The sequence below is a fragment of the Phyllobates terribilis genome, unplaced genomic scaffold, assembly GCF_046119375.1.
Source record: "Phyllobates terribilis strain yellow unplaced genomic scaffold, ASM4611937v1 Scaffold_8__6_contigs__length_399053987, whole genome shotgun sequence".
NCBI classification, from domain to species: domain Eukaryota; kingdom Metazoa; phylum Chordata; class Amphibia; order Anura; family Dendrobatidae; genus Phyllobates; species Phyllobates terribilis.
Genome location: NW_027362768.1, coordinates 168,304,110 through 168,331,275, shown reverse-complemented (window position 1 = coordinate 168,331,275; position 27,166 = coordinate 168,304,110). Strand labels below are relative to the sequence as shown.

The window sequence follows — 27,166 nt, the reverse complement described above, 5'->3', positions numbered from 1 at the left end:
TGTAGTATAATGCACAGCCCATAGTCATCCATGTAGTATAATGCACAGCCCATAGTCATCCATGTAGTATAATGCACAGCCCATAGTCATCCATGTAGTATAATGCACAGTCCATAGTCATCCATGTAGTATAATGCACAGCCCATAGTCATCCATATAGTATAATGCACAGTCCATAGTCATCCATGTAGTTTAATGCACAGTCCATAGTCATCCATGTAGTATAATGCACAGCCCATAGTCATCCATGTAGTATAATGCACAGCCCATAGTCATCCATGTAGTATAATGCACAGCCCATAGTCATCCATGTAGTATAATGCACAGCCCATAGTCATCCTATCAGTCCGGAGTCCAGGCTGTTTATCTCACAGAGGATTGTCTAGACTGGACAATATAATAATCGCTTACATTTTAGTTCTGGGAATGTTTTCTGCCTCTAGAAGTAAACAATAATGTTCCTATTCTGGATTGCAACCAGAAATCTTGAAAATGGTGAAGACTTGAAGCACAAAGTTTATTAGATAGAATGAGGTGATTTCTATCCAGGATGGTTAGAAGGAGTAAAAACAAGTCCTAGTGAAATAGGAGTAAAAATATATAATGTATAAAGGCCTTGGCCGGTGCCCAGAGCAGCAGGTGGAGCAGACTGTTCACCTGGAACGTTCCTGCCCTTCCCGTCACTGCAGCCGCAGCCAATCCCTGTCCAGGACTCTGCTGTGGAGGAAGAGATAGAATTTCCACCTGTGAATAATAAACAAAAGCAGAGAATCCTGTAAGACGGGGACAAGATCAAGACGGGGAGAAGAAAGGGGCTCATTGACAGGACCTAGGAGCAGTGTGGATGGTCAGGTGGGTAAGTCCTTTACACATATGAAGTTCTGCGCTGTATATGTCGGCAGAGGGTTAACCCATTCAGGACCCTTTCTGAGGCAGGAAACAACTAATGGGTTATAATAACATATGGGCCCCTGCACCTGTTGAGCATATGAGCACACCTGTAATATACGGGAATGGTCTGCAAGGAGGGGAGCTAGAGGGGGTGCAGAGGCTGTAGTTACAACTGGCACCTAGCCCCTAAAGGGGTCAAAAGGCCATAAAAAAAGACGGCCATGCCACAAATCCTACATATTTTATCTGTTTCTGGGACAACTTGGTGAAAATCATTGCAGGAAAGCAGAAAGTCTAACTGAATGTGTAGAGCTGCCATTCAGAAAGGTGGAAAATGTAATGGTTATGCCATTCTTCTAGTATCCGTATTCTGATTGTACTGCACAGGTAAAGCTGTAAACCCCAAGGGAAATGCGTCACGGGATCCTTCTTACAGTCATTCCAGATAGGAATAAGGAGCGGTCCTAAGTCGTGATCAGGGCCGCTCGCTGCACACCTCTGTTTATCACTGAGTCCATTGTACCTGTGGACTGAGGTTCTGATCTTATCTGCAAACCAAACCCGATCCACGCAAACAGCGAGCTGCGCCCTGACCGAGGAATGCAGGACTTTCATCATTCAGTACATTGCAGACTGAGGCTATAAATTGTAATTCTGGCTGGTGGCGATGATGAGGGTACAGTATAAATTACTGAGCAAATGCACTAATGAAAGCTCTTGGGTCCCAAAGCAAAATCGCTAACAGCCCCCCACCACTACCACTATGTGTCCCCTTATGTGCTAGTGGGGCCATTACATCCTCTTAGGCAATATCGGAGTTGGGGGCGAAGGGCCCACCAGTAACCAACTCCAGGGCCCCACTTTTCAGCTACATGCAAATGTGACATTATCCTCAATCACAAATTTATATAAAAATGATCTGGGTAGATTGTTAGATGAATAAGATGCTGCCTTTGTCTGTACATAGTGATTCAAGTATATAGTGTCAAGTACTGCTCATATAAGAAGGTGGAGGCCTACTCCTGTACAGGGGCCCACCGGAGGATTCTCCTGTTCTCCTGTGGGCCAGTCCAAGCCTCCTCTCAGGTAAGGAGCGGAGCTAGGTGCAACTACCACCTCTGCACCCTAGCAGAATATGGGTATCCTGTGCAAGAGGAAAGGTCATGTGGAACTTTTTGATCAACAACAATGTAACACATCAATTGTAATAAAAAAAAACTCTCTCCAGTAAGGTTGTTTGCACACGTTGCAGATTTGGTGTTTTTTGTCACATTTTCTCTGCGCGGATTTGTGACAAAACCTGATACCAGCAAACTGAATGAGAAACCTGAAGTGTCATGCACACATTGAGTATTTGTGACTTGCAGATTTGGTGCAGAAAATAATCTGCAGCATGTCAATTAAGGCTGTGTGCCACGATGCGTTTTTTAAGCGTTTCCGCAGCGGCAAAAACGCTGCAGAAACGCTTAAAAAATGCATGGTAAAAGGCCTGCCATGTTCCCCAATGATAATCCGCATGTGCTGTGCACATGCTGCGAAAATTTCCGCTGCGGATTATCATTGCGGAAAAAAACGCAGCATGTCCATTAATTTTGCGGAAGCGCTGCGTTTTCGCCGCCATTGACTTGCATTGGAACGCATGAATTCCGCATCACTGTATCTCTACATGCGGATTCCATGCGTTTCAATGTGCGGATGGTACCCGGGTGTGGAGGACAGGAGACTCTCCTCCGGACCCAGGAACCATAGAACCTGTAAAAAAAAGAATAAAATAAAAAATAAATATTATACTTACCTTCTGGCGGCCCCCGCTGCGCTCATCCTCCCTTGCCAGCAGATCGCGATGGACTGAAGGAACTGCGCTGACATCATAGTCATGTGACGGCAGGTCCTTCAGTGTACCGCGATCTGCCGGCAGCCAGGACGGAGCGAAGCAAGACTGCGGGGGCCATCAGACTGTAAGTATAGATTTATTTTTTTATTTTTTACCATTCTTTAAGGTCACACTATATAAATCCATGCCGGTTGCATGGATTTATATAGTGTGACCAAGTTGACAAGCACTTTCCAAGTGATGCTAAAATCGCTTGTCAACCCGCATGCGGAAATGCATGTGAAGAACGCTTCACATCCGCATGTCCCTGGCAGGAAAAACGCATGTACAATCCGCATGTACAATCCGCATGTACAATCCGCATGCGTTTTTTCTGCCAGGGAGATGCAGAAACGCTCAGGAAAAATCCGGAGCATTACTGCATCGTGGGCACATAGTCTTACTGTGCATTTTAGCCCTACGTTTTCACCATTGACTTCACTCAAATCAGTCAAAAACGCACGTATTTTCCATTGTGTTTTTGTTGCCAACAAATTCCTAGAGATTCAGAAACGTTGCAGAAATTTTTGCAATCAAATACTCAACGTGTGCACATAGCCTAATAGCAAATCTGATTATATAAACTGATGCAATTATAAACCTGCACCATTAAAAGAAAAAAGATTTCCATACCTGTTTAAAAATATCATATTGTGGGCAGTATTATAGTAGCTATATTCTTGTACATAGGGGCAGTATTATAGTAGTTATATTCTTGTACATAGGAGCAGTATTATAGTAGTTATATTCTTGTACATAGGAGCAGTATTATAGTAGTTATATTCTTGTATATAGGAGCAGTATTATAGTAGTTATATTCTTGTACATAGGGGCAGTATTATAGTAGTTATATTCTTGTACATAGGAGGCAGTATTATAGTAGTTATATTCTTGTACATAGGGGCAGTATTATAGTAGTTATATTCTTGTACATAGGAGCAGTATTATAGTAGTTATATTCTTGTACATAGGAGGCAGTATTATAGTAGTTATATTCTTGTACATAGGAGCAGTATTATAGTAGTTATATTCTTGTACATAGGGGGCAGTATTATAGTAGTTATATTCTTGTACATAGGAGCAGTATTATAGTAGTTATATTCTTGTACATAGGAGCAGTATTATAGTAGTTATATTCTTGTACATAGGAGCAGTATTATAGTAGTTATATTCTTGTACATAGGAGCAGTATTATAGTAGTTATATTCTTGTACATAGGGGGCAGTATTATAGTAGTTATATTCTTGTACATAGGGGGCAGTATTATAGTAGTTATATTCTTGTACATAGGGGGCAGTATTATAGTAGTTATATTCTTGTACATAGGAGCAGTATTATAGTAGTTATATTCTTGTACATAGGAGCAGTATTATAGTAGTTATATTCTTGTATATAGGAGCAGTATTATAGTAGTTATATTCTTGTACATAGGGGCAGTATTATAGTAGTTATATTCTTGTACATAGGAGGCAGTATTATAGTAGTTATATTCTTGTACATAGGGGCAGTATTATAGTAGTTATATTCTTGTACATAGGAGCAGTATTATAGTAGTTATATTCTTGTACATAGGAGGCAGTATTATAGTAGTTATATTCTTGTACATAGGAGCAGTATTATAGTAGTTATATTCTTGTACATAGGGGGCAGTATTATAGTAGTTATATTCTTGTACATAGGAGCAGTATTATAGTAGTTATATTCTTGTACATAGGAGCAGTATTATAGTAGTTATATTCTTGTACATAGGAGCAGTATTATAGTAGTTATATTCTTGTACATAGGAGCAGTATTATAGTAGTTATATTCTTGTACATAGGGGGCAGTATTATAGTAGTTATATTCTTGTACATAGGGGGCAGTATTATAGTAGTTATATTCTTGTACATAGGGGGCAGTATTATAGTAGTTATATTCTTGTACATAGGAGCAGTATTATAGTAGTTATATTCTTGTACATAGGAGCAGTATTATAGTAGTTATATTCTTGTACATAGGGGCAGTATTATAGTAGTTATATTCTTGTACATAGGAGGCAGTATTATAGTAGTTATATTCTTGTACATAGGGGCAGTATTATAGTAGTTATATTCTTGTACATAGGAGCAGTATTATAGTAGTTATATTCTTGTACATAGGAGGCAGTATTATAGTAGTTATATTCTTGTACATAGGAGCAGTATTATAGTAGTTATATTCTTGTACATAGGGGGCAGTATTATAGTAGTTATATTCTTGTACATAGGAGCAGTATTATAGTAGTTATATTCTTGTACATAGGAGCAGTATTATAGTAGTTATATTCTTGTACATAGGAGCAGTATTATAGTAGTTATATTCTTGTACATAGGAGCAGTATTATAGTAGTTATATTCTTGTACATAGGGGGCAGTATTATAGTAGTTATATTCTTGTACATAGGGGGCAGTATTATAGTAGTTATATTCTTGTACATAGGGGGCAGTATTATAGTAGTTATATTCTTGTACATAGGAGCAGTATTATAGTAGTTATATTCTTGTACATAGGAGCAGTATTATAGTAGTTATATTCTTGTACATAGGAGCAGTATTATAGTAGTTATATTCTTGTACACAGGGGGCAGTATTATAGTAGTTACACACGTGGTCAAAATTGTTGGTACCCCTCGTTTAATGAAAGAAAAACCCACAATGGTCAAAGAAATAACTTGAATCTGGCAAAAGTAATAATAAATTAAAAATTTATGAAAATGGCAAATGAAAGTCAGACATTGCTTTTCTGCTTCCACAGAATTTAAAAAAAAAATAAACTCATGAAATAGGCCTGGGCACAAATGATGGTTCCCCTGAAAATAATGTGACAAAAGGGACATGTTAAATCAAGTTGTGTCCACTAATTAGCATCACAGGTGTCTACAATCTTGTAATCAGTCAGTGGGCCTGTATATGGAGCTACAGATACTCCCTGTGCTGTTTGGTGACATGGTGTGTACCACACTCAACATGGAGCAGAGGAAGCAAAGGAAAGAGTTGTCTCAGGAGATTAGAAAGAAAATTATAGACAAGCATGTTAAAGGTAAAGGTTATAAGACCATCTCCAAGCAGCTTGATGTTCCTGTGACTACAGTTGCACATATTATTCAGAAATTTAAGATCCATGGGACTGTAGCCAACCTCCCTGGACGTGGCCGCAGGAGGAAAATTGATGACAACTCAAAGAGACGGATAATACAAATGGTAACAAAAGAGCCCAGGATAACTTCTAAAGAGATTAAAGGTGAACTTCAAGCTCAAGGAACATCAGTGTCAGATCGCACCATCCGTCATTGTTTGATCCAAAGTGGACTTCATGGGAGACGACCAAGGAGAACACCATTGTTGGAAAAAAAAATCATTAAAATGCCAGGCTGGAATTTGCCAAACTACATGTTGGCAAGCCACAAAGCTTCTGGGATAATATCCTATGGACAGATGAGACAAAAATGGAAGTTTTGGGCAAGACACATCAGCTCTATGTTCACAGACGGAAAAATGAAGCATATCAAGAAAAGAACACTGTCCCTACTGTGAAACATGGTGGAGGCTCTGTTATGTTCTAGGGCTGCTTTGCTGCATCAGACACAGGGTGTCTTGAATCTGTGCAGGGTACAATGAAATCTCAAGACTATCAAGGGATTCTAGAGAGAAATGTGCTGCCCAGTGTCAGAAAGCTTGGTCTCAGTCGCAGGTCATGGGTCGTGCAAGAGGATAATGACCGAAAACACACAGCTAAAAACACCCAAGAATGGCTAAGAGGAAAACATTGGACTATTCTGAAGTGGCTTCTATGAGCCCTGACCTAAATCCTATTGAGCATCTTTGGAAAGAGCTGAAACATGGAAAAGGCAACCTTCAAACACGAGACAACCGGAGCAGTTTGCTCATGAGGAGTCGGCCAAAATACCTGTCGAGAGGCGCAGAAGTCTCATTGACAGTTACAGGAATCGTTTGATTGCAGTGATTGCCTCTAAAGGTTGTTCAACATAATATTAAGCTAAGAAGAAGAACCATCATTTCTGTCCAGGCCGATTTCATGAGGTTAATTTTTTTTAAAAAATTCTGTGGAAGCAGAAAAGCAATGTCTGACTTTCATTTGCCATTTTCATAGATTTTTAATTTATTATTACTTTTGTCAGATTCAAGTTATTTCTGTGAGCATTGTGGGTTTTCTTTCATTAAACGAGGGGTACCAACAATTTTGACCACGTGTGTATATTCTTGTACATAGGGGCAGTATTATAGTAGTTATATTCTTGTACATAGGGGCAGTATTATAGTAGTTATATTCTTGTACATAGGGGCAGTATTATAGTAGTTATATTCTTGTACATAGGAGCAGTATTATAGTAGTTATATTCTTGTACATAGGGGCAGTATTATAGTAGTTATATTCTTGTACATAGGGACAGTATTATAGTAATTATATTCTTGTACATAGGAGCAGTATTATAGTAGTAATATTCCTGTACATAGGGGCAGTATTATAGTAGTTATATTCTTATACATAGAGGCAGTATTATAGTAGTTATATTCTTGTACATAGGGGGCAGTATTATAGCAGTCATATTCTTGTACATAGAGGCAGTATTATAGTAGTTATATTCTTATACATAGAGGCAGTATTATAGTAGTTATATTCTTGTACATAGGGGGCAGTATTATAGTAGCTATATTCTTGTACATAGGGGCAGTATTATAGTAGCTATATTCTTGTACATAGGGGCAGTATTATAGTAGTTATATTCTTATACATAGAGGCAGTATTATAGTAGTTATATTCTTGTACATAGGGGGCAGTATTATAGTAGTTATATTCTTGTACATAGGGGGCAGTATTATAGTAGCTATATTCTTGTACATAGGGGCAGTATTATAGTAGTTATATTCTTGTACATAGGAGCAGTATTATAGTTGTTATATTCTTGTACATAGGGGGTAGTATTATAGTAGTTATATTCTTGTACATAGGAGCAGTATTATAGTAGTTATATTCTTGTATATAGGAGCAGTATTATAGTAGTTATATTCTTGTACATAGGAGCAGTATTATAGTAGTTATTTTCTTGTACATAGGGGCAGTATTATAGTAGTTATATTCTTGTACATAGGGGCAGTATAGTGGTTATATTCTTGTACATAGGGGCAGTATTATAGTAGTTATATTCTTGTACATAGGAGCAGTATTATAGTAGTTATATTCTTGTACATAGGGGGCAGTATTATAGTGGTCATATTCTTCTACATAGGGGGCAGTATTATAGTAGTCATATTCTTGTACATAGGGGCAGTATTATAGTAGTTATATTCTTGTACCTAGAGGGCAGTATTATATTAAGAAAATAGGAAAAAAGTCAGCTCACCCTTCTTGAAGACCTGATTGCTCAGACAGTTACTATGCAGCAAAAAATATTGGGAGGAATAAGGAAGGTCCTGCATTCAAAAATCTTCATTAAAAATTCATTTTATCTTAAATACATAGGACATGCAAAACGCAATATAAAATCATTTACAGTAGATGCATTTCGATCAGAAGATCTTTATCATTGCTCTGTTCTTTCATTGACACTTTTCTTCAATCTCTGTACTGTTGTCAGCCAGGACTGTCTCTGGTGATCAGCGTTTAGTATAACACATATAGTGTCAGTGTCACACATGAGGTCACCGCTGTGTAGTTGTTGTACAATCACATATTAAGTGTCCTAGCTGAGACCTATATATGACATTTCTAGGACACCCGGTGGCACTTTGGTTCTGAGCAGGTCAAGATTTGTTTACATAGAAATAGTGCTCGGATGACGGATACCAACATAGGAACCTATTATGTGGTCATGAGTCATTACTGTCACGTGTACAATGGTTTAGTTGTTGGTGCAGGGCTACTGACAATGGCTGGACTAAAAATGAGCTGCGCTCTGCAATTATTTTGGCTAATAAGAAAGTCTGGTGATCAGAGGGGAAATTGCATTGTTTGTAAAGTTTACAAAATATGATGGTTTTAAGGGTGCGGAGGTGGTGGGACCAGACCCAGGTAGTCTGTTCGCATCTCTTTATCCCTCGCCATTGCTGATACTGGGCGACTCCCGGTGAGGGGATTCCAGTAGACGGCACCATGTTGTTCTGCTGATGAGCGCCCCCTGAGGTCATTCCTGCATGTGTCTCCTCTAACTTCTCCGAATCGTCTCCTGGACGGTCACAATAACAATGTTTGTCCAAACATTGCATTTGCCTCATTTTTTTTTTTTACATTTTTTTGGTGTTTTTTGCCTGTTTTTCATTTGCACTTTATTTTTATTTTAATTTGGCTTTTTTTTAAATGTCTATTTTGAGTATTTTTTTGCTTTTTTTTTTTAATTTAGTTATCGTGGGCGGCAGTTTGGGGTTTCCAGACTTTTTTTTTTTCAGCTGATTTTTCAACTGCGACTTTTTAAAAAGTCGTAAAATAGAATTTGGCGCAAAAACAACAACGAATTCTACAAGAAAAGAAAAAATAGAAAAGTGACTTAAAAAAAAATACAGAAATGATCTAGGCCTCTGGGGCCTATTTTTTTTTGCATCAGCCATTTTCATGCCATACTGTATATACTTGTAGCTGGTACCAGGAGGTTCAGAGATGAAGTACCCCGCAGGACAGTCACATTCATGTTTATTTGCATGATCCTGCATCTACGTTGTCTTTCACTATCACAATGCACCATGTTGTGCTCACACAGGACTCTCCCGCCCTCCGCAGAGAAACGCCTGTCTGACAGCAAGGAGACGACGGCCTCAGCCATTTCTTACACTGCTGCTTCGGTAAAATGAAAGCTGAGCTGTGATTGGTTGCTTCGGTAAAATGAAAGCTGAGCTCTAACTAGGTAAAATGAAAGCTGAGCTCTGATTGGTTGCTTCGGTAAAATGAAAGCTGAGCTCTAACTAGGTAAAATGAAAGCTGAGTTCTTATTGGCTGCTTCGGTAAAATGAAAGCTGAGCTCTAACTAGATAAAATGAAAGCTGAGCTCTGATTGGTTGCTTCGGTAAAATGAAAGCTGACCTCTGGTTGCTATGGGCAACACATCCACTTTCACTGTAGAATAGTTCTGATGAATGAAGCCCGATAATCCCCATCCTGCACAACTGCACAAGGGTCACGGGGGGCGAAATTTTGTGGCCCACCCTGTATATTAAGCATGCACAACCTAGCAAGAGTTCTTTGAAAGAATGGCGGTCAGATCTACTAGTATTAAAAATAAAATACCTAAACAAACACCCGTAACACTGTGTTTTTTTAAACTTTTTTATTTATATGGGGAAAAAAAAAAAAAATCACAGCTAAAATATCAATATGCCAGTGGCGGTATATAGCAGTATTATACATGCAGAGATTACTTTATGGCACCGTGATGACGGTGTTACGGCAGTACTATGGGTCGCTATAAGCGGTATTATGTAGGCAGTGGACACTGTGTGATGTTGTTATAGAAGGGTAATTGTCGGTTTTATGTGAACACTGTATAGCGCTGGTATATGGTCACTATCCGGTAGCGTTATGTGGGCAATATATGGGAATATTTATACAGAAGGCGTAGTAGTGCTGTATTATTTAGGCATTGTATGGTGCTTTATGCATTCACTGTATAGACGTATGATGTGGGTGCTGTATGTGACCGTTATGTAGACACTGTATGACAGAACAATTTTAGTCACTTTTAGGTGAACAGTATTATGGCGGAAGGGGAACGGCACAAGCACCATGGGAATGTGCTCATTACTACTCCGCACTGAAGATCTGTGACATTTAGTAGTGATCATGGTGGTCAAAGAGTGAAAAACACTTCATAACACTCGGTCCCCTTCAGTTAATACTTACTTTTCCCTGTACTGTATCCTGTATCCTCTGTTATTCCTACTGGACACAGAGTATGTAGGGACATGCCCCATTGACAGGAGGAATGGTAACAGCCAGTTGTGAATGTTTTCATAAATTCCCAGGAGGAATAACAGAGTAACAGCACAGATTCATAAGAAAAGATGCTCCAGGATTGGTATTTCATGGCAGTATTTACTAAAACAGACTTTTCAGTAGAGAAGAGCTGACATCTTTTTTTAAAGGACTCTGCAGTCGGCCTGTGCATAGCCTGAAATGGCTGATATCAGGGAGTAATAGAATGTTCTAAAGTATTCAACCCCCTACAGCCTAAAACGGCAGCTAACAGGAAACTAAATCTAATCCAACTACACAGCACCTCGGGTTTATTCCAGGAGGAAAAAAGCTGTGCATACTGTATATTATCAGTGCACAAACCTCCTATGTGGCCGATCATTTCCTGATTCACCCATTTGCGTCATGAATGTTTGTAACATTGTTATGTGCCTTCATTAAGATACCAGCAGATCCTGCAAGAAGGTGGAGGTTGCCTCGTCCTTATGTTCTATTAGGGTACGTAGACAACATAACGTAGAGATTCTGACTGTCCAATGTTTTTTTGTGGCGATAAAGCCCAAGAGTGTGGAGGTCCAGACAGAGAGTACGGAGGTCCGACAGGGGAATGTGGAGATCCGGCCCAAGAATGAGGAGGTCCTGCCTGAGTGTGTGGAGATCCAGCCCAAGAGTGTGGAGGTCCAGCTCAAGAGGATGGAGATCTGGCCCAAAAGTGTGGAGGTCCAGCCCAAGATTGTGGAGGTCCAGCCCAAGATTGTGGAGGTCCGGCTGGAGAGTGTGGAGGTCCGGCTGGAGAGTGTGGAGGTCCGGCTGGAGAGTGTGGAGGTCCAGCCCAAAAGGATGGAGATCTGGCCCAAGAATGTGGAGATCCGACCCAAGAAGGTGAAGGTCTAGCCACAGAGAGAAAGGATCCAGTGCAGGAGTTTAGTAATCCAGTGCAACAGTGTAGAAATACAGCCCAGGAGTGTGGAGATCCAGCCAAAGAGTATAGAAATCCACTTCAGAAGTGTGGAGATCAAGCCAAGGAGTGTTGAGATCAGAGTGCATGAGTGCTGGATTGTGAAAATCCAGCCTAGGAGTTTGAAGATCCCATCCAAGAGTATAGAAATCCAGTTCAAGAGTGTGGAGATCCAGCACAGTAGTGTAGAGATCTCACCCAAGAGGGCAGTGATCCAGTGCAAGATTAAATACAAAAGTTTGTTTAGAGTGGATCTCTAGTGTTGTGTTACTAAGCGGAGGTAGTTTGAAAGGCTCAGAGCTTGAATTTAGTGAGATTTTTGATTAATTAGATTGAAGTTACAGATCTACGGCCGGTTTCAAACGTTCATGAAATGTGGACCGTTGTCCCTTCACAATTCCCGGCCAGATCTCCTGACCTGAGATAACTTCCTCGTATATACGAGGCTTAGGCCGGGTTCACGCAAGCATATTTTATGGTCAGTATAGAAACTGCAATGCCCGATCTGGCAGCAGATCTCTGAACCCAGACTCCCTGTCTGGAGGTCCGTGGTGACTCGGGGCATTATGGTCCATTTATGGACCATGAAAAACTCTCGTGCAAACCCAACTTTACACACGCAGATATATTACTCGTTCAAACCAATGCTCATCTTTCTATTCCCTGCTTTTGCTATTATCTGTCAAATATATTTCAGATGCTGTTCACACGCTACAACCTTGCCAGACAGATTTTTATACACGTCAGATCAGTTTTCTGGCAGATTAGACAGATTCCAATCAGATCAGATTGCCATTTACACACCAATTTGGACTGATACTGCAACATAAATTGATTATCTGAAATATTCTGAATGTATTAAAGTTATATTTTTAGAACAGATCATAAATGATCACACTGGGATCTTCACTGGGTTTTCAGCAGTTCTTCTTTAATGATTGACAAGGAGACAATATTTCGTGGCTGCTTGTAACAACATAAAACCAGTTCTTCAACTCTCTGTTTACAGCCATGAATGATTCTCTGCTGCTCCAAATTTATTCTGCAGCATTTCCTCGTTCCACTGATGACAGAACAGGAAATTTGTTATCTGATATAGTTTATAAACCAATCCTTCAGAACATAGGTTGACAATTAGAGCTGATGCTGCGATAATTACCCATCCCCCTCTACAATTAAACAGTGGTGTATATACTGTATATCAAGCTAAATAAGGCAACAATTCTGGCATAATTTGCACAAAAAAAAAACTGTGTTTCATGTCTCGTGCCATATCTATGATGTGCATTATAAACTTTTTAAGACTTGTGCAACTAAGAGGCGTAACCTAAAGGGGAGTGGTTTATCATGAAATAGGGCATGACTTAAAGGTGTTCTCCAAGAATGTGATAAAATGTCCCCTGTCATGTAATACAAATGACATCCCATCCAAGTCAAGTGTCAAGACGGGTTCCTGTCTGAAAAAGAAACACAGATCCCGAGACCTGTGTCTCCTATGACAGAGGAGCTGCATTGCAAGGACACATACTAGTGAGCTTCCCCAGAAGAAATGGGACAGGAGAAGAAATAAATCTTCTCCTCAGCTGGCTGGCTGACTGAACACAGAGGACTGAGGCTGGAGAATACAATTCTTTTTGCTTAGTAAGTCATGAAGAAGATTTATTTATTTTCTCCGTCACAGCCCTTCACCGACAGCTCCTCTGTCAGTTGAGACACTAGTCTCCGGAGCTGTGTTTCTTCAGACTGACACATTACTAGAATGGGCTGCTGTTTCAACTACATTTCGGAGGCCATTTTATTAACATTCTTGGAGGACTCCTTTAATGTGTGATACAATGTGTCAGAATTGTAGTTCATGTTTCTGGCACAAAGTAAACCAACTAATAGGTGGTGTAAACTTAAATCAGACAGTCTTAATATTAGATTTATCATTCACCTTGATAAATTTGATGCATCCAAGACTGCCTAGTCTAAGTTTGCACTGTCTGACAATTACATTTGATAAATCTGCCCCAATTTGTTAAAGAAGCACTCCGCCTCCTCCTCCCGTCAAAATTTGTATCTTCTTATTATATTGCAATCATCACATTATACAGCACTGTGTACTTACAATTGCTCATTTTCTCTTCTACCCAGCTAATTTTTCTGTTTTCCATTAGGTTTATGACATCACGTGATTAAAAACTGACTAGCTGAATCCTTCTAAGCTCTATATTGAAACAGGAGGTCAATTTTGCATGTATGAGTCATCAGTCACTGCAAAAGTCCCTGGCAGGGGGGAGAAGTGGAGCAGCTGGGTCAGGTGTTGAAGAGGGGACTGATAAATGCAGGGACAAGAGACTTCCTGTTTCTACATAGAGCAGAGAAAAGAGAAGAATTAGCTGGGTAAAAAGGCAGAATGAGCAATTGTAAGTACACAGTGCTGTATAATATGATGATTGCAATATATTAAGAGGATAAAAACTTTGATGGGAGGAGGAAGAGGAGTGCTTCTTTAACTATGAATGACAAAGTTATTGCTTTTCACAGCTGAGGGTTTGTTACAATTGTATGTTGTCTACACACTCCTCTGTGACCTAATCGCACCAGCAGCACAAATCCCTCTTCAGTTTGGATAATTTCTTACATTTCTCATGTGGAGATACATTGTATTAGTTTAGTATTTAGACTGTTTGTGGAAGGCACTGGAGCAAACTCTCAGCTGTGAGAAGAATTAGGTCTATATTGGTTTTCAGCCACTGGATATAAAGAAAGTTTTTAAACAAAGAGCTTAGAAATGGTGAGAGACTGAAACTAAGTAAAAAGTTCCAGAAGTTTTAGTTGTTTAACTATATTTGCATAAAACCAGCAACATTATTTAAAGGGACAGTGGCCCTGCTGTCCATCATTACTGCACGTGCTGTGGAGTTAAATGTGATCTATTGCTCACTGTGATCAGCCAGTTCAGACTAGCATGTATGAGAGTCTAGAAATCATCCCACAAAGGTGTCACCTTACCTAGAACATGGTCATCACCCAGCATTATCAAAACAGATATACCTGAGGAACGGATGGAAAGAATTGACTTTTTTTTATTTTGGGGGTGAAGTGCTTCTAATGATGGGGGACTTATAGGAAAGTCAGCGGCTTCCTATAGAGGAGACGCTGTTCCTGGGATTTAAGAAATTTCCTGACAGCTGCGTTTAGTCTGTAGGGAGCGGGGTTTAAAGGGTTACAGGAGGCTCCTCCTCTGTCAGGCAGCAGTCAGAGTGACTTGGTGACAGGGAGTGCAGTAAGTGCCAAGAGTCACAATGAGAGGGGACATCATGCCAGTGCTGCACCTCACAGCCTGGACCCCGTGTGCCACCCAACCCCACTATGCACTGAGCCACCCGGTGCCTCATGCCTCTAAGGGAAGCTCCCACCGGAGGAAGGTAACTATAGGGGGACCCCGAGAAGAGGGAGCAAGAGTCACTGCAGGAGGGGGAGGGAGAAGGGCTGTCACAAGTGTTTCCTGCGTATAGAAAACACTATGTATATAATACAGGATGTGGTCACCTATGTATCTGTGGAGCTCCATAGATTATACTGGATGGACTTCTTACACTGCATGTAATGTCCTATTCATAAGTGCATAAAACCGGACAGGCAAGCAGAAGCCAAAACGCAGGTGTGAACAGAGCCTTGACCTTTCTTATTGTTTGTGACTATATGTATATATGCATGTGTATTCTGATAGATACTGTAGATACTGTAGATATTTGTGCACAGATGTGGATGTTGTAGATATGCCCCCTGTGCAGGTGCCCAGCGGGTAGAGGAAAGTCTGGGCTGATGAATTGATGACTTTCATGACCCACAGTTACTGGTGTGTTGTTTTTTTTTTTTTGCCCCATGATGGACAACAAGCCTATATAAAGTTTTCCATGTGGATCTCTGCAGTGTCTGTCCCTGTGTGTGCTCCTGTATAGTATATGTGTGTTTACACACACACACACACACACATATATATATATATATATATATATATATATATATATATATATACATATATATGTGTGTGTGTGTTTTCCTCAGTGTGTATATTTTGCACACCTGGCACTTATGTCAATTAATGGATCTACAATGTATTGTGTATATCTACACTGATCATGTTTTGTAAATGATATGCACTCAATTGCACTATATGTTTGTTAATGCATAAAATGATATTCAATATATCTGCCTTAATATTTATGCACAGCACTTATGCACTTTATTATTGTAATTAATCTGTAAATGGATGTACTGATAAATAACTTGACTTCACTTTTTCGTTGCTTGAGAAAGGCTCACATCAGGAGACGAAACGTCGCCTAAAGCCCATATGGGCTATTAAATCATTTATATTTTTCTAAAGAGGTGTGCTGTCTTCATTTTTTTAGTCTATCTATCTATCTATCTATCCATCCATCTATTATCTATCTATCCAATATCTATCTATCTCATATCTATCTATCTGTCTATCTATCATCTATCTATCTATCCAATATCTATCTATCATCTATCTATCTATATATCTATTATCTATCTATCATCTATCTATCTATCTATATGTGTTTCTGTAGTGCAGTGAGTGAGTTTGTATCTGTGTATATGTGTTGAAGTATATATGTGTGTTTATGTTTCGGTGCCCCTCACTAAATACAGTATGTATATGTCAGGGGAAAATACATGTATTTTCTTGATGTTTTTTGCGTTTGTATGTAGTATACAGCATTTTCCTCGGTGTATCTACACAAGCTGTCTCTGCTCTTGCGCCTCTACGTCTGGATGATGTTGCAGGTTTTGTTCTTGTTAGTTACTTGTTAGCTGATATAATTTGTGTATTACAAGGAAGACAAATTCTGTAATATTATAATGACCCCTCTGATATAAGGGCTGATCTTCTCTAACAGCAAAAGTTTTATTTCTCTCCTCTTGTGATGCGGATTTCCTGTCATATGAAAAACTGTAGAATGCAAATGGCTCCAAGGAAAATCCCCAGGGCCAACTTTAGTCTCAAGGGAGAAGCAAAGACAACTATATATATATATATATATATATATATATATATATATATACTGTATATATTTCATTAAAATGTCCAGGCTGGTTTATTAAGACTGCATAAAGTTCTCAGGAAACCAGACAAAAAGACAGCCTTTTCAGGCACAAAACACAAAGTAAAAAATATTGTGGGTATGCCTGCTCTGGTCAGTATCCAGTTCTTAAGTCCTTAACACAGACCAACACACTGGAAAGTCTGCACATCTCCAGGCCCAGACACTGAATAAGTGATGTGCTCCCTGCTGTGAATGATGGGAGCCGGCACCCCAGAGAGAGCCACTAACTTCTCTGAATGGCTCTGACTGAGCATAAAATTACAGTGTTCAGCGGTCGTAACTCCGCCCACCCAAACTAAACTCCGCCCATTGTTCAATTTAATTGGTTAACTGTGAGTGGGAGGCGTTTCAGCCATGAGTGGGCGGAGTTTCAGCGACATCTACATCATCTTAAATATGTGTTCACCTATGGTGCACACATATTTAATAGGGATCCATTTAGGATCCAAAAAAAGATCCTGCTCTTTTTGGTGAGTGGAGCCTGAAGAGCCAGATCACCAAAAAGAGCCGGACTGCCCATCACTACACTGAATGAGACATTTGGTCTCTATTTTATCTGCCAAAACACGCCCCCGGGGTGGGATATGTGAGCAGTCAGTCCTACCTATCTCTTTGACTGCTCGTAAAACCCAGCCCTGATATGCTCTACTAACTCTACTAACTCTCTCAGCACTATATGTGCTGGAGCCTGTTTTCTTGGGCTTACATCACCGAAGCTACCAACCTCGATGATACATATCTCCCCTCAAGAACCTGTCTGGCGGCCACCTTACTATATATATATATATATATATATATATATATATATATATACAGTTATATGAAAAAGTTTGGGCACCCCTATTAATCTTAAGCTTAATGTTTTATAAAAATTGGTGTTTTTGCAACAGCTATTTCAGTTTGATATATGCAATAACTGTTGGACACAGTAATGTTTCTGCCTTGAAATGAGGTTTATTGTACTAACAGAAAATGTGCAATCTGCATTCAAACAAAATTGGACAGGTGCATAAGTATGGGCACCCTTATCATTTTCTTGTTTTAAATACTCCTACCTACTTTTTACTGACTTACTGAAGCACTTTTTTTGGTTTTGTAACCTCATTGAGCTTTGAACTTCATAGCCAGGTGTTTGCAATCATGAGAAAAGCTACTTAAAGTGGCCACTTGCAAGTTGTTCTCCTGTTTGAATCTCCTCTGAAGAGTGGCATCATGGGCTCCTCAAACAACTGTCAAATGATCTGAAAACAAAGATTATTCAACATAGTTGTTCAGGGGAAGGATACAAAAAGCTGTCTCAGAGATTTAACCTGTCAGTTTCCACTGTGAGGAACATAGTAAGGAAATGGAAGAACACAGGGACAGTTCTTGTTAAGGCCAGAAGTGGCAGGCCAAGAAAAACATTAGAAAGGCAGAGAAGAAGAATGGTGAGATCAGTCAAGGACAATCCTCAGACCACCTCCTGTCACGGGTGTGTCGCCACGAAGATCGTCACGAGTACACAGCCTGACTTCTCGCAGCTGACTTGTTGGTGCTTTGTGTTTTTCGGCAGTGAGGGAGTTAATTCTCTCTCTCTCTCTGTGCTAGACGAGGTCCAGCCTCGCCCAGCTGCAATCAATACTGCTGTAGTGAGACTCCTTCAAATGCCTGCTGGTCTGTTTGGGAAGTGTCGGTGAAAGCATTTCATTCAGACTAACAGAGCGGATCGTGGTGTTTGGAGTTTCTGAGATAAGTGTATTTGGAGTGTTTTTTCCCTTCCTCGCTTTATCATTTATCTCCTTTCCCGTTGGTGTTCCCTCTGTTGTAGTTGTGTAGTTGTTGTATGCAAGGTGGTTTTGGTTTTTCCCTTGTACTGTCTCGTTCGTCTAAGTACTGTGTGTGGGCATATTATTACTTGTCCCCTTTTGTTGTGATCGGGGTCCTTCTCAGGACTAGATTACTTAGGTGCAGGGATCCTCAGGAGGTAGGGGTTACGCTGGCGGCCTGGACCTCTGTACCTTTAACAGTACCTCCAGGTTGAGGGACTAGTCAGGGCCCCAGCTTAGGGTCAGCTTAGGCCCCCTACCTCCAGTATACAGAGACAGCGTGACATTTTCACCGACCTACTTAGTTTTTCTCCAGCTACCATGGATCCAGTAGCCGGTCTAGCTCGGCAGTTGCAGAGTTTGTCCATGGAGCTGGCGGACGTTAGGTCCAAGGTTTTGCATCCTCAGGAGCAAGCCGGACCAGAACCTAAAGTAGCTCTCCCTGACAGGTTCACTGGGGGGCGGGACAAGTTTTTTGTTTTCCGGGAGGCATGCAAGTTGTACTTTCGGCTGCGGCCTCGGTCATCGGGGAGTGAAGAACAAAGGGTGGGAATTGTCATCTCGCTCCTACAAGGGGACCCACAATCTTGGGCGTTCTCTCTTCCCCCGGACTCCCCGGCTCTCCAGTCAGTGGATAGGTTTTTCGCTGCTCTGGGACTCGTATATGATGACCCAGATCGGATCTCCCTTGCTGAGTCTAAGTTACGTAGGATCCAGCAGGGAGATCGTCCGGCGGAGGAATTCTGTTCGGAGTTCCGTAGGTGGGCCACGGACACCCAGTGGAATGACCCGGCTCTTAGGAGCCAGTTTTGTCATGGTTTATCCGACAAATTACAGGATGTGTTGGCACAGTATGACTCTCCCGCGTCACTGGAAGCCGCTATGGCCCTTGCTATTCGCGTTGACAGACGGCTTCGGGAGAGGTGCGGGATAACTCTACCCCCTGTGATGACTCCACCTCCTACAAGGTCCCCTCATATGGTGGTTCCCCTGGTCAGTCCAGAGGAGCCTATGCAATTAGGAGGGACATCATTTCGGGGGAGGGGACCGGTGGTGCGCCATAAGACAGGAAGGTGTTTCTTCTGCGGGAGAAAGGGACATTTTATTGGGGGGTGTCCATCCCGTCCCTTGCAGAGTGAAGAGTCGTCGGAAAACTGTTGATCCCAGGTTGTGTGGTGGACGGCAATCTGGGAGTAGGTATTTCGTCCCTAGGTTCGTCTCAGTTTCTCGTACCGGCGGAGGTGGTGGTGGGTACGAGAACTGAGAGGATATCTGTTCTTCTGGATAGTGGGGCCGGGGCTAATCTGGTTGATGCTCGGTTTGCCCGGGTTCAAGGTATGCGATTGAGTGAGTTGGCTAAACCCATCCCCATATTCTCGATCGATGCCAGGCCTCTCGGTCAGGGAAGTTTTTTGCAAGCTGTGCATGACGTAAAACTTCAAGTGGGGGCGATACATAAAGAACTGTTGTCTTGCTACGTGTTGGAGGGTCTTCCCACTCCTATAGTGTTGGGCCTTCCTTGGTTAGCTAAGCATAACCCGGTTATTAATTGGCAAACCAGAGAGATAAGCCAATGGAGTAAATTCTGTAATAAAAACTGCATGAACACGGTCATCGGTGCAGTTACTCCTTGGGTCTTACCTCCATTTCTGGCGGACTTTGAGGATGTATTCTCGGAGAAAGGGTGTCAGGAACTACCTCCTCATCGCGAGTATGACTGTTCTGTAAAACTGCTCCCTGAGGCCAAGTTACCTAAAGCTAGGTTGTATAACCTTTCTGGTCCTGAGAGGCAGGCCATGAAGGATTATATTTCAGAAAGTCTGGCTAAGGGGCATATTAGACCTTCATCTTCACCGGTGGCTGCGGGGTTCTTCTTTGTTAAGAAGAAAGATGGAGGCCTACGCCCTTGCCTGGATTTCCGTGAACTTAATCGGATTACGGTCCGAGATCCGTATCCGCTCCCACTTATTCCCGATCTCTTTAATCAGATCGTGGGCGCCAAATGGTTCTCTAAGTTGGATCTCAGGGGGGCGTACAATCTGATTAGGATGAAGGAGGGGGATGAGTGGAAGACGGCGTTTAACACTCCGGAGGGGCATTATGAGAACCTTGTCATGCCATTCGGTCTGACTAATGCCCCGGCGGTGTTCCAACACTTTGTTAATGACATTTTTCGCCGCCTGGTGGGACAGTTTGTTGTCATATATCTGGATGATATCCTAATTTACTCGCCGGATCTGGTGTCTCATCAGGAGCACGTTAGGCAGGTGTTACAGATCTTGCGGGATAATAAACTGTATGCCAAATGGGAAAAGTGTGTGTTCGCCGTACAGGAACTCCAGTTTTTAGGCTTCCTGGTTTCAGCGTCCGGTTTTCGTATGGACCCTGGGAAAGTGCGGGCAGTTCTTGAGTGGGATCGGCCAGAGAATCTTAAGGCACTACAACGTTTCCTGGGGTTTGCTAATTATTACCGGAAGTTCATTCGTAATTTCTCGTCCATGGTTAAGCCTCTCACAGACATGACTAAAAAGGGGACGGATTTTTCTAGGTGGTCTGACAAGGCTTGTCAAGCATTCTCCTCCTTGAAAAGATGTTTTGCCTCGGCACCCATACTCATTCAACCTGATGCGTCACAGCCATTCATTGTAGAGGTAGACGCTTCCGAGGTAGGGGTGGGAGCAGTATTGTCACAGGGTTCGTCCCCTGGTAAGTGGCATCCGTGCGCCTTTTTCTCTAAAAAATTGTCGTCCGCTGAGAGGAATTACGATGTCGGCAATAGGGAACTCTTGGCCATTAAGTTAGCTTTTGAGGAGTGGCGCCATTTTTTGGAGGGGGCAGTCCATCCGGTCACCGTCATCACCGATCACAAGAACCTGCTATATCTGGAGTCCGCGAAACGTCTGAATCCCAGACAAGCTAGGTGGTCATTGTTTTTTACCAGGTTTAATTTTGTCGTTACATATCGTCCTGGGTCAAAAAATGTAAAGGCGGATGCCTTATCTCGTAGTTTCCCTGGGGCCGGGAATACGGACGACCCGATTCCTATCCTTCAGGAGAGGGTGGTGGTTTCGGCAGTATGCTCTGAGCTGGAGGAGGAGGTATTGGAGGCTCAGGGGGACGCCCCTGTTGGACCTCCGGGGAGACTGTTTGTTCCAGATCAGTTGCGACAAAAGGTGATCGAGGCACACCATAACTCAGTTTTTGCAGGACACCCGGGGAGTAAAGCAACTGTGGATCTCCTCTTGCGTCGGTTTTGGTGGCCTAACTTACATAAGGAGGTGGTAACTTTTGTCGCGTCCTGTGGGGTTTGTGCGCGCTCTAAGACCTCACATACCCGTCCGTCTGGGGCCCTCTTACCTTTGAAGATCCCGGAGCGTCCTTGGATTCATCTGTCTATGGACTTTATTACGGACCTCCCTCCGTCTTCGGGTAAAACGGTCATACTCGTTGTAGTGGACAGGTTCAGCAAGATGGCACATTTTATCGCTCTTCCGGCTCTCCCTAATGCTAAAACTCTTGCGCAGGTGTTCATTGGGGAGATTGTGAGGCTTCACGGGGTACCCTCCGAGGTGGTGTCTGATCGGGGGTCTCAGTTTGTGTCCAAGTTCTGGAAGGCGTTTTGTGCACGGCGGGGGATGCATTTGTCGTTCTCATCGGCTTTTCATCCTCAGACCAATGGTCAGACGGAACGAATGAACCAGAGCTTGGAGACATATCTCCGGTGTTTTGTGTCAGAGAACCAGGAGGACTGGGCTTCTTTCTTACCTCTGGCAGAGTTTGCTCTTAATAATAGGCGGAGCGAGTCCACTGGTAAGTCCCCGTTTTTTGGGGCATATGGTTTTCACCCCCAGTTTTGTACTTTCAGTAGGGGGGGCTCTTCGGGGGTTCCTGAGGAGGAACGATTTTCCTCATCACTCGCTTCAGTATGGAGAGGGGTGCTGAAGAATCTGAATACTATGGGGAACCGATACAAACGTATGGCTGATAGGAGGAGAGTGTCTGGTCCGGACCTAAGTGTGAACGATCGGGTATGGTTGTCTACCAGGAATATTAAACTTAAGGTTCCCTCCTGGAAACTGGGTCCCAGGTTCATCGGGCCGTACAGAATCAGTTCTATTATTAATCCGGTGGCATTCCGTCTTAACCTCCCCCCTACGTTTAAAATTCACAACGTGTTCCACAGATCGTTGCTTAAGAGGTATGTGGCGCCGGTGGTACCGTCACCTTTACCTCCCCCTCCAGTGGTGGTCAATGGTAACTTGGAGTTCCAGGTATCGAGGGTCATCGATTCACGCTTTAATCGCCGGTCCCTTCAGTACCTGGTTCATTGGAAAGGGTATGGTCCTGAGGAGAGGATGTGGGTTCCTGCGTCGGATATTAACGCAGACCGATTAGTTCGGGCCTTCCACACGACTCACCCGGATAAACCTGGCCCCTCGTAGAAGGGGGGGTACTGTCACGGGTGTGTCGCCACGAAGATCGTCACGAGTACACAGCCTGACTTCTCGCAGCTGACTTGTTGGTGCTTTGTTTTTCGGCAGTGAGGGAGTTAATTCTCTCTCTCTCTGTGCTAGACGAGGTCCAGCCTCGCCCAGCTGCAATCAATACTGCTGTAGTGAGACTCCTTCAAATGCCTGCTGGTCTGTTTGGGAAGTGTCGGTGAAAGCATTTCATTCAGACTAACAGAGCGGATCGTGGTGTTTGGAGTTTCTGAGATAAGTGTATTTGGAGTGTTTTTTCCCTTCCTCGCTTTATCATTTATCTCCTTTCCCGTTGGTGTTCCCTCTGTTGTAGTTGTGTAGTTGTTGTATGCAAGGTGGTTTTGGTTTTTCCCTTGTACTGTCTCGTTCGTCTAAGTACTGTGTGTGGGCATATTATTAGTTGTCCCCTTTTGTTGTGATCGGGGTCCTTCTCAGGACTAGATTACTTAGGTGCAGGGATCCTCAGGAGGTAGGGGTTACGCTGGCGGCCTGGACCTCTGTACCTTTAACAGTACCTCCAGGTTGAGGGACTAGTCAGGGCCCCAGCTTAGGGTCAGCTTAGGCCCCCTACCTCCAGTATACAGAGACAGCGTGACACCTCCAGAGAGCTGCAGCATCAACTTGCTGCAGATGGTGTCACTGTGCATCGGTCAACTATACAACGCACTTTGCACAAGGAGAAGCTGTGTGGGAGAGTGATGCGAAAGAAGCCGTTTCTGCAAGCACGCCACAAACAGAGTCGGCTGAGGTATGCAAAAGCACATTTGGAGAAGCCCATTTCTTTTTGGAAGAAGGTCCTGTGGACTGATGAAACCAAGATTGAGTTGTTTGGTCATACAAAAAGGCTTTATGCATGGCGGCAAAAAACACAGCATTCCAAGAAAAACACTTGCTACCCACAGTAAAATTTGGTGGAGGTTCAATCATGCTTTGGGGCTGTGTGGCCAATGCCGGCACCGGCAATCTTGTTAAAGTTGAGGGACGCATGGATTCCACTCAGTATCAGCAGATTCTTGACAATAATGTTCAAGAATCAGTGACAAAGTTGAAGTTACGCAGGGGATGGATCTTTCAGCAAGACAATGATCCAAAACACCTCTCCAAATCTACTCAGGCATTCATGCAGAGGAACAATTACAATGTTCTGGAATGGCCATCCCAGTCCCCAGACCTGAATATCATTGAACATCTGTGGGATCATTTGAAGAGGGCTGTCCATGCTCGGCGACCATCAAACTTAACTGAACTGGAATTGTTTTGTAAAGAGGAATGGTCAAAAATACCTTCATCCAGGATCCAGGAACTCATTAAAAGCTACAGGAAGCGACTAGAGGCTGTTATTTTTGCAAAAGGAGGATCTACTAAATATAAATGTCACTTTTCTGGTGAGGTGCCCATACTTATGCACCTGTCAAATTTTGTTTGAATGCAGATTGCACATTTTCTGTTAGTACAATAAACCTCATTTCAAGGCAGAAACATTACTGTGTCCAACAGTTATTACATATATCAAACTGAAATAGCTGTTGCAAAAACACCAATTTTTCTAAAACATTAAGCTTAAGATTAATAGGGGTGCCCAAACTTTTTCATATAACTGTATATTCAGTACAGACCAAAAGTTTGGACACACCTTCTCATTTAAAGATTTTTCAGTATTTTCCTGACTATGAAAATTGTACATTCACACTGAAGGCATCAAAACTATGAATTAACACATGTGGAATTATATATTTAACAAAAAAGTGTGAAACAACTGAAAATATGTCTTATATTCTAGGTTCTTCAAAGTAGCCACCTTTTGCTTTGATGACTGCTTTGCACACTCTTGGCATTCTCTTGATGAGCTTCAAGAGGTAGTCACCGGAAATGGTCTTCCAACAATCTTGAAGGAGTTCCCAGAGATGCTTAGCACTTGTTGGCCCTTTTGCCTTCACTCTGCGGTCCAGCTCACCCCAAACCATCTCTATTGGGTACAGGTCTGGTGACTGTGGAGGCCAGGTCATCTGGCGTAGCCCCCCATCACTCTCCTTCTTGGTCAAATAGCCCTTACACAGCCTGGAGGTGTGTTTGGGGTCATTGTCCTGTTGAAAAATAAATGATGGTCCAACTAAACGCAAACCGGATGGAATAGCATGCCGCTGCAAGATGCTGTGGTAGCCATGCTGGTTCAGTATGCCTTCAATTTTGAATAAATCCCCAACAGTGTCACCAGCAAAGCACCCCCACACCATCACACCTCCTCCTCCATGCTTCACGGTGGGAACCAGGCATGTAGAGTCCATCTGTTCACCTTTTCTGCGTCGCACAAAGACACGGTGGTTGGAACCAAAGATCTCAAATTTGGACTCATCAGACCAAAGCACAGATTTCCACTGGTCTAATGTCCATTCCTTGTGTTCTTTAGCCCAAACAAGTCTCTTCTGCTTGTTGCCTGTCCTTAGCAGTGGTTTCCTAGCAGCTATTTTACCATGAAGGCCTGCTGCACAAAGTCTCCTCTTAACAGTTGTTGTAGAGATGTGTCTGCTGCTAGAACTCTGTGTGACATTGACCTGGTCTCTAATCTGAGCAGCTCTTAACCTGCGATTTCTGAGGCTGGTGACTCGGATAAACTTATCCTCAGAAGCAGAGGTGACACTTGGTCTTCCTTTCCTGGGGCGGTCCTCAGGTGAGCCAGTTTCTTTGTAGCACTTGATGGTTTTTGCAACTGCATTTGGGGACACTTTCAAAGTTTTCCCAATTTTTCGGACTGACTGACCTTCATTTCTTAAAGTAATGATGGCCACTTGTTTTTCTTTACTTGGCTGCTTTTTTCTTGCCATAATACAAATTCTAACAGTCTATTCAGTAGGACTATCAGCTGTGTATCCACCTGACTTCTGCACAACACAACTGATGGTCCCAACCCCATTTATAAGGCAAGAAATCCCACTTATTAGACCTGATTTGACACCTGATGAAGGTGGCTCTGTCCACCGAAACGCGTTGTGTGTGTATTAATAAATCAGTCCTTTTAATATTTTTGCCCTGTTATTGGCGCTCTGGTACCGCTATTCATATTCACTGATTGTCCTTTTCCCCCTGTTGGGGTGCGGTAGAGCTGCCTTTAATCTATTATTTTTTCACCTGTGGGAGCAATTTAATTAAAATTACTACCCTGGTTTTCCAAGCTGCGCTGCCTTAACCCCTCCGGAGCGCTGCCTGGGGTGTTGGTGAAGCTGGGCGTCTATCTCGGCATTACATGCTACTAACCTGACCACGTGATATACCACCAAGAGATCAGGATCTGTGAACGCCGCTGGAAATAGATGACAGCCACCAACAGAGCGGAGCTTGTGGAGCTTTACACTGGGGTTGTGCAGAGGTGCACAACTTCATAAGGTTAGTAGCCATCCCCACACCCCTCTACAAATTGCAATACTGAGTCACCCATTGCGCCTTGTTCTCTCCTCTCTTTACACTTATTAAACCTGACAGGGCACACCTGTGAAGTGAAAACCATTCCGGTGACTACCTCTTGAAGCTCATCAAGAGAATGCCAAGAGTGTGCAAAGCAGTCATCAAAGCAAAAGGTGGCTACTTTGAAGAACCTAGAATATAAGACATATTTTCAGTTGTTTCACACTTTTTTGTTAAGTATATAATTCCACATGTGTTAATTCATAGTTTTGATGCCTTCAGTGTGAATGTACAATTTTCATAGTCATGAAAATACAGAAAAATCTTTAAATGAGAAGGTGTGTCCAAACTTTTGGTCTGTACTGTATGTGTATGTGTGTGTATATATATATATATATATATATATATATATATATATATATACACAGTGGGTACGGAAAGTATTCAGATCGCTTTAAACTTTTCGCTCTTTGTTTCATTGCAGCCATTTGGTAAATTCTGAAAAGTTCATTTTTTTCTCGTTAATGTACACTCTGCACCCCATCTTGACTGAAAAAAAACAGAAATGTAGAAATTTTTGAAAATTTATTAAAAAAGAAAAACTGAAATATCACATGGTCATAAGTATTCAGATCCTTTGCTCAGTATTGAGTAGAAGCCCCCTTTTGAGCGAGTACAGCCATGAGTCTTCTTGGGAA

At 42.2% G+C, this 27,166-nt stretch overlaps 1 protein-coding gene across 5 annotated transcripts in view; it reads left to right on the top strand.

The window, feature by feature from the left end:
- The first annotated feature begins 685 nt into the window (after window positions 1–685).
- TMEM125 (transmembrane protein 125) overlaps window positions 686–27,166 on the top strand; it is a 46,204-nt gene continuing 19,723 nt past the window's right edge. The window contains exons 1-2 of one of the 5 annotated variants that reach the window (XM_073643689.1): window positions 686–856; window positions 11,261–11,584. In XM_073643689.1, the coding sequence (XP_073499790.1) occupies window positions 845–856; window positions 11,261–11,584 (336 nt within the window). In that variant the 5' untranslated portion in view covers window positions 686–844. Of the gene's footprint in view, window positions 857–11,260; window positions 11,585–14,893; window positions 15,074–27,166 lie in introns of those variants that run through there. The other 4 variants (XM_073643688.1, XM_073643685.1, XM_073643686.1 and 1 more) reach the window with 4 other exon arrangements.